Source organism: Lactuca saligna, chromosome 9 (genome assembly GCF_052625555.1).
Source record: "Lactuca saligna cultivar CGN05327 chromosome 9, ASM5262555v1, whole genome shotgun sequence".
NCBI lineage: Eukaryota > Viridiplantae > Streptophyta > Magnoliopsida > Asterales > Asteraceae > Lactuca > Lactuca saligna.
In genome coordinates, this window is record NC_136425.1 from 47,387,036 (window position 1) to 47,395,562 (window position 8,527).

The 8,527-nt window shown below is 35.9% G+C and overlaps 1 protein-coding gene across 1 annotated transcript; it reads right to left on the reverse strand.

Moving 5' to 3' along the window:
- Positions 1-5,123: 5,123 nt before the first annotated feature.
- Positions 5,124-6,091, reverse strand: LOC145013893 (23 kDa jasmonate-induced protein-like). Its single transcript, XM_078972241.1, has 2 exons — positions 5,591-6,091; positions 5,124-5,495 (listed from the first exon to the last, which is right to left on the reverse strand). The coding sequence occupies exons 1-2, from the start codon at positions 6,020-6,022 to the stop codon at positions 5,313-5,315; spliced, it is 615 nt and encodes a 204-aa protein (XP_078828367.1). The 5' UTR covers positions 6,023-6,091; the 3' UTR covers positions 5,124-5,312.
- Between the last annotated feature and the right edge of the window lie 2,436 nt (positions 6,092-8,527).

The window sequence follows — 8,527 nt, forward strand, 5'->3', positions numbered from 1 at the left end:
TCTAGATTTCGAAAATATGGGGATAAGATAATTTCCTTATTCATCTCAATTATCCAATAAGGCAACTATTATCCAAAACAAAGAAACCTTAAAAGGGGGAGCATATTTCAAAATTACAAGGGGAGGAGGCTAGGGTTTTGGAAACCCTAACCCTAATTTCGACTAGGGCTCATGGAGGCTAGGGTTTTCGAAAACCCTTTGCACCAAAACCCTAAAATCGAAAATTTTGGCCTTTAGGGTTTAATGGCTATAAACCCTAATTTGCAATTCAACTATTATAGCAATTTAATTTAAATAAACAATGGCTCTGATACCACTGATGGGTTTTAGGTAAAACAAATAAACTAGAAAAACAATTCCTAAGTTCACATGCAACCTACTTTGGATCTATGTTTTATCTATTGAACATACAACTTTGAATTGCAAAACAAGAACCCTAGAGGAGAGAGGCTAATATCAAAATTAACAAACTAGGGTTTAGTAATTACATACCTTTCAATTGTTATAGTAAACAATTGATAATTCCCTTGATCTTGATCTTGATCTTCTTGGAAGCTTAGCACCACAAGTGTAATGCCTCTAATGGAATCACACCCAAACTAGCAAGAAGGAAAGTAGAAGGAGAGAGAGGGAGTATGCAATTTTCGGCCCTAAGGGTTTCTTCCAAAGAAAGAGTGACCAAAATGTGAACCAGGAGTCTCCTTATATAGTTGAGGGATCTAGGGTTTAGGAAAAACCCTAATGCTCCTTGCTTAGGGCCTAAGCAAAGCCAAAGGCCTTATCCAAGCCCCCTTGGACGAAATCTTTAGGGTTTCCCCTATAGATTTCGTCCACCTCCTTCCAAGGAGGTTCTGGAGCCTTCCACTCAACTATTAGATAATTGCAAATTAGTCCCTGCACTTTATAATTAATTCTTTTAACCCCAAAATTAATTCTGATTAATTTCAAGCTAACAATTAATTAAACAAAATGATTTCTTATTAATATATTAATCTTTTAACATATTAATAAATTCATTTATATTAATTTATTAATCTTATAATAAATTAATATCTCTCCTTTCATAATTTCCTTGTCCGGTTGCTAGGTTTGAGGGCAACCCAAAAGGACTGTGCTGCTATCAATTCAAGTACATACCAATTATAGTTATGGGCTTAGACACCTAATCCAACAAAATGCCACCTAGATCACCAGACAAGATAAACCCTTAGTCTACCTACCAAACTTGTAATTTGACCAAAAATCAAAAAGTTAAAAGTTAATCCTCAAAGTCAATAGTCAATAATCAAATTCAATATTAGTCGACCTCCATGTTGTGGCAATCCCTTGGCCACATCATGGCTAACGAGTCCAAACCCGATCAGTAAAAAATAGCTTCAATAAGCCTCCACATCATGGCCCTCCCCTGGCTACATCATGTGAGCTAAATGCCAAAACAATTGGTTGCTTCCCTAGTCTCCACGTCGTAGCAGCCTAAAGGCCACGCTGTGGGAACTAGTATGAACAACTTAGTCAAGCTAACCTGTTTTCCTCATAATCCAAAGGCTCCAAAGCTCAAGTTTGGCCCTTCCCTAAGTCTTAATGGATAAAGTTTCTAACTTTATTCATTAAGACATCCCAATGAGTCAAGATCTCAAACCCTATGTCCTTAATGGCAACCTAAAGCATGCACTCACCCAATAAGGACTTAATCAACCAAAGTCACTTCACCTAAGTTCCAAAAGGGTTTCTTACACCTAGTTGACCATAAAAATCATGGTTTCATAAACATGAATGTCCAATGCATGTCCTTCCCAAATTAGGTCATATACTTGAGAAAATGACCCCAACTTTATGCATGAATCAAAATAAGACAAAAAACTTTAGATCGGAACCATATAACCTCAAAAGGACCATGGGCATCGATAAGGTTGCCAACTTTGTGGAATCTATCCTTCCAAACTTTCAAAATATGAAGATTAAGGGACAAAAGGCTTAGATCTAAGAGCAAGCAACATCAAGCTAAGATCTTGGACACTTACAAATGTCCAGATAATCCTTCACTTGATGTTCTTGATTATAATACCTTTAATCCCTATTCAATTGCACATTAAACTCTAATCATTAAGACTTGTTCGTTAATAACTTGATTTCCTTATCATAATCCATATGATCACCTATACTTCCAATTCATTTTTATTTGCAAAAATATTTGCGGATAATTCATCTAACTGGCTTATTGCATTAAGTCATAAGTAAAATTCACAATTATTTAATAAATCATCATTTTAGGGTTTGGATTCTTCAAATTCTGTTTCAACAATTTCACAACAAACTAATCATAATCAACTTGGAATCATGACTAGAATATAAGTGGTGATAGGTAATATTCATATATGAGTATATATGTAAGTATATTCATATATGAATCCCCCAACCCCTCCATCACCAACCACCACCACCACCTCTGGTACCAACTACCACCACCTCCACCACCGTAATTATCACTAACACCTTTGCCTCCCACTGACACCATCATAGTCACTACCACCAACAACACTACCTCTACCACCTCTACAACCACCATCTTCGCCACTACCGCTGTAACACCCATAAAAATCAAGTAATTTAAAGCTTTTTAAAACATTCAAAAACCAATAGTTATTACAAATGTGTTTTCAAAATAGTTCCATATCAGAGTATCCCAGAAACAAGGTCATAAAATGTGAGGAGTTGTACGATCCTGCCTTTGCCTTTCCGCTATCATCCGAAGTACCTGAAACCAAAACTGAAACTATAAGCTCAAAGCTTAGTGAGTTTCCCCAAAATACCCATACACATATAATCACAAACAACATACTATGGGTCCAGTCAACCATCGGGTTGGAATACCCCAGGCCCTCAACCATCAGGTTGGAATGCCAACATACTATGGGTCCAATCATCCTCGGGATGTAATACCCCATGCCCACAACCATCGGGTTGGAATGCCCAGGTCTATTGGCTTTCGCATAAACCAGATATGCCTCAACCACCAATCAAACATGTGCACATATATAAGATAATCAGATAACAGTCTATAGACATACAAATTGACCTAACATATCATAATCACATAATAACATCCTATCTACCAGGATACCGATCTCACATATCATAACAGTATAACATCATCCTATCTACCAGGATACAGATCTAACAGATCATACTAGCATAACATATCATGATAACAATCCAAAAAGGCCGTCCTTGGTGTCGTCGACCCTTGAGTATAGTGAGGAAGACTCACCTCATAAGTCGCTTGAAGTGATAAAGTCAAACTCCACCAAATGCAACTCCAAGTCTAACACCTACATCCGCTAATGGTTCACTTCCATAAGTTCCAATTACCAAAATATACCCCAGAAGTCAAACCGGTAAGCCCTTGGTCAAAGTTAAAGGTCAAAGTCAACAGTCCATGTTGACCCGACTCATTGAGTGCAACTAGCAGCTCGTCGAGTTTCTTAAGAACTCAGAAGTCACCCAAAACCCTAATTGACTCAACGAGTTTCCAACCAACTCGTCGAGTCCATGTGTGTCAGATGTCCGGGGAAAACTCCAACTGACCTGTCGAGTCCTCTTAGTGACTCGCCGAGTTAATGTATAATCAAATAAGGGAAACCTTCATCCAACTCGCCAAGTCGGCTAAGCGACTCGACGAGTTCATGCAATCCATTACTCATACAAATGTTTTTAAGCCACCCCAAAGCTCCATATCGCAAATCCAACCTCTTAGGACATAGTTTCCACATAAAGTTGCAAACTTTACGTGCATGCATGGTCCTAAATGCCAAAACTAGACTAAGGGAAAGGTTTACTTAAAGGGAAAGGCCCAAGCTTGCCAAATCTCATAACTTTATAGCTATAGGGACCAAGGGGAGTCCATATCTGAAGTTACAACTTTAGATCTAGCCCTAACACTCGAAAAGACTCCCAAATGTGCTAATGATAGCCCTAAACCCAAACATGAAGATATTTAGGTAAAGATAAACCAAGGTAACGACTTGTTACCTTCAAAATGATGCCAATATGAAGTAGATTCAGATCCACAAGCTCCTTTTTGCTCCAAGCTTCTTATACTTCACACCTTTTTCACACAAAGTACCAAAATCACTCTTTAAGCCTCACAATCACTCAAGAACAAGGTTAATAGCGATTAGGTATTCTCTTAGCCATCAAGGGGATAGTAAGGGACTGGAGGAAGGGACTTAAGGTCCTTTAAATAGGATACAAACCCTAAATATGTACAGAGTGCTTTAAAACTTATACTTGGGAGTCGGGGTGTTACAGCTGCCACCACCAACACCCTCGTCATCGTAACCATTACCACCACCATTGCCACAGCCATTGCTACCACTGGGACCACCATATTCATATAAGAATAATCACTTGTGAACATACACATGCTTATATATATATATATATATATATATATATATATATATATATATATATATATATATATATATATATATATATATATATATATATATATATATATATATATATATATATATATATATATATATGAATTTGATCTGTTCCATCCACTCGGTATGTTGTAAGCCTGTAATGCTTAAGCCTCATATTCGAACCCACTTACCCAAATTCATTACCTTGTTTTTAACATCTTTTTTTTTCTTTCTAAAATGAATCCTGACACACACACACACAGACATATACACACACAAACACACTATAGAAGCTCGTTTAGACTCACAAACTTACTAATGAAACTCGGACTCGAGCTCGTTTAATAAATGAGTCCTAAATTGTGTTCGAGCTCGAGCTCGAGTTGAAGTGTTAATGAATCGATCCCGAGTAGCTCGACTCACTTACATCCCTAGTGATGGGTTATTGGTGGCGACACATTAATGGTGACATGTGGAACTATTAGCGGCGATAGATTTGTAGAAATGATGTATTTATTTATTTTTTATTTTAAGATACGTTATAACTTTTACGTACTTTCAGTCATCTACGTAGAGACGAATACCAAGATAAAGTTTTATTTATGTTAACATTAAGCCAATCCCATACTAATAAGTTTGGCGGTTATTACTATTACAAGCACAAATACATACTTACATTATAAGTTAACATACTTTCAGTCATCTACAAACCGACCCAAGACAACGTTTTATTTATGTTAACATTAAGCCAACCCCAGACTACTAAGTTTGTTTATTGCTAGCTATTACAAGCACATATACATCCTTTATTCTAGTTTTGCACAAAGCCATAGCAGACCAGTCTGGTTTTTATTATGTATGTGGGTGGTGTTGTACCATTGTCTAACCGTGAACATAGAAGATGGCTTTGTAACTAGGAGAATTGCCTCCTGCATCAATAGTCACTCTGGTTTCATAATCTACCATACTTGTTTTGCTTACACTACCAGAGGCGATCAACTTTGCATAGATTTCATCCCAGTCACAACGATCAAAGTATCCAGGATCGTTCATCTCACAGTACGCCTGCACCATTAATATAAAAAATATTTCAATTTATTGCAGTTATGTGATCTAAATGAGTAAGAATCGTTAGTTACTAAATCAGTTATAAAACTTACAGTGTTGTTTCCTTCTCGGGTTGTTTTCCAAGGGTTGTTCCAAGAGATCATGGAGTCACAGAAATCATCGATGTTATACACAAGAGCACCAATTGATCCTTGGTTTGGGCCACTAGTGCCAACATGTTCAAATACAGCCCACTGGCCGTTCTGGATAGTCACTGGGTAATGCCCTGCAACTTTTCCGCTCCAGTCGTATGCAGTGACGTACCTGATAGTACTACCTGTGGCGTTGCAAACCTTGCAAATCGTGGTGCCCGCAGCCACTGCGTTTGTTTTTCCTGACATTACTTTTATCGACTGGTTTGACTGCAACAGCACCTGGTCGAGCTTTCCATCCGCGTTCAGGTAGCTCTTAGCTGCTAGAGCCCTTTGGGCACGAGTTCCATGAGTGATTGGGTTCCCGAACACACGTATTGCCGTTGCTGCCATTGTTTAGTCTGAAATGGTATTTAAAAACAAGTTATGATTTTGTTTGGTTTGGTTATGCATGGTATGGGCACTGCCCTATTTATAAACCCCTTCGGACATGGCATTGCCGATCCATACCCCTACCTAGTAGCTACCACCTCCCCCAAAACCCCACCCAGGTCTTTTTCCTTATCTGAATGATTTGAAGTAGTATATATTCCTATTTTGGATAAGTGATTTGAAGTAGTATATATTCATATTTTGTATGTCTTCATATTACTGGCTCACCTTAAAAAAAAAGTTAGTATATGGACATCAATGAATTTTGATGGATATATTCTATTTTAAGTAAACGTTAATTGGAAGATTCTTTTTAATATATCGATGATAAAATGAGTTTTTAACTAAAAGATTGTGAATGCAAAAAATATCTACCAAATTAAGGTATTTTAACAAGAAGGTTGTCGATGCAAAAAATATTTACAAACTAGGATAAATGACATGTGTTATTAATGCCTATTTGCTCCGGTAAAATATTGACAATATAACTTAGCCGAAAAGCTTGACATCGGTCACAACAACTCTTTATCTACTATTAGACTTGCAATCGACTTCAGCCAAAAAAATTCAGAACGTTCTTGATTATGATATTGGGGGTGAGACTGAAGTGAAGGTGATTTGCCAATGGTTACTGTCAATGAAGTGTCTGAAAACGAGACTGATTACGATGATATCGATCTTCATTACGACACAGAAAAGAGATATTGAAGTATCCAAGGGAGATTCTGATTAAAAGAGTAGTAATTTCTATTTGTTTCCAAGACACTTCTTGTAATTTCTATTTGTAATAGGAAACTTTGTTAGTATTTTCATGTTGCAAAATAAAAACTATATTCATATTATATTTGGTATTCTATATTTTATAACTTTTCAGGCAATGATATTGCTTTGGATCGTTCTTCAGAATCTTATGACTGTTGTCATGGGCCGAGCCCATGGCAAAAATGGTACCGAGGATCAACCACCTACCCACGGTAGAGGGGGAGGCCAACATGCGGTGGATCGTAAGTCTTATTATAATTTATTTAATTACTCTATTTATTTCTATGTTATAGATATCTTGACTAATAATTTTTTTTATTATTATTACAGTTATTCCACAAAAGAAAACCAGAAGGAAGGCACAAATCTTGCAACTCTAATAGCAGGTGATAAAAAACAAGGGGCCTTTGAATCTTCCGTTTTATAGACATGCTACAAGTAGCCGAATTGGTCAACTTCACGATTTATTCTTTCGTAAAGTTGGATATATACACTAGTATATGTTAGTATATCTCATATTGGTGCGACACGGTCTTATAAGTTAGTATATATGTTGGAGTCTCCATTCTCTCCACAATGACTCTTTTGGAGAGACAATCTTGAGCTCCACATATATTTACAAGATACAGAGTGGGTGTCCCGCATCCTCAAGGCTCAGCACATCCCTATCTATCATCATCGAGCCTCCGACTCTGAGGAGGAGTGTTAGTATATCCTACATTAGTGCGACAAGATCTTATAAGTGTGTATATTTGTTGGGTCTCCTTTCTCTTCGCAAGGGCTTTTTGGAGAGACCATTTTGGGTTCTACATATATTTACAGTATAAAAATTGTTGTGGTGATGCCAAAAAACCTTGACCATAGATAATTAATGTTATCTCTTTCATTGAAAGTGTTACTATATGTGTCAATAATATATGTGTCATGACTATTGATAAGTTATGGTGATTATAAACCGTGAAAAACCGTTATTGTAAGTAACAACTGTCACTATATGGTAGAGATTTTTGGAGTTGTATCAATCTTATTTTTTTTTTATAACCGGCATCATAATTATAGTAACTTTTTTTTATTTTATTATGACTAGCAGACTTTTGTCAAGAACTATAGGTTAAGGATACCAAAAAGTTCTTGTAGCCACTAGTTTTATCTTTTATCTTTTATTGCGACTATTATTAGGTTTACAAATACATCACAAATTAATCTCACCATAAAATAATAGTCATGATTATATTTCTTATATTAAGACTATTGTATACATTTAATCACATGCAAACAATTAAACGGTGATCATAAAATAACTATAATAATGTGTTATTTCTTTTATTACCGTTATTGAGAACTTGTGTATATTTAGTCATAAACATGTAATTAAACGGTGACCATAAAATAACTATAATCACATATTATTTCTTTTATTATGAGTATTGAAAACTAGTAGTCACATATTTAATATTCTATCATGACTAATGTTATGTTTACAAAACAAATCACATATTTAATCGTCACAATAAAATAGTTATTATAGTGATGAGTTTTTCCTATACAATGAAAAATGTTTACATTTATTCACCCACAAGAGGTTCAATCGTGACCATAAAATATTTATAGTGATTATTTTTATTTGTTATCTTGACTATTAATTATTATATATACACAAATAAAAAATTAACTCGTCTTCCTAAAATATTTATCGTCACAATG

Coding starts and splice junctions, on each gene's coding strand:
- LOC145013893 (XM_078972241.1), bottom strand. CDS start 6,022: ATGGCAGCAACGGCAATACGTGTGTTCGGGAACCCAATCACTCATGGA. Junction 5,496..5,590: donor CCCGAGAAGGAAACAACACT/GTAAGTTTTATA, acceptor TTAATGGTGCAG/GCGTACTGTGAGATGAACGA.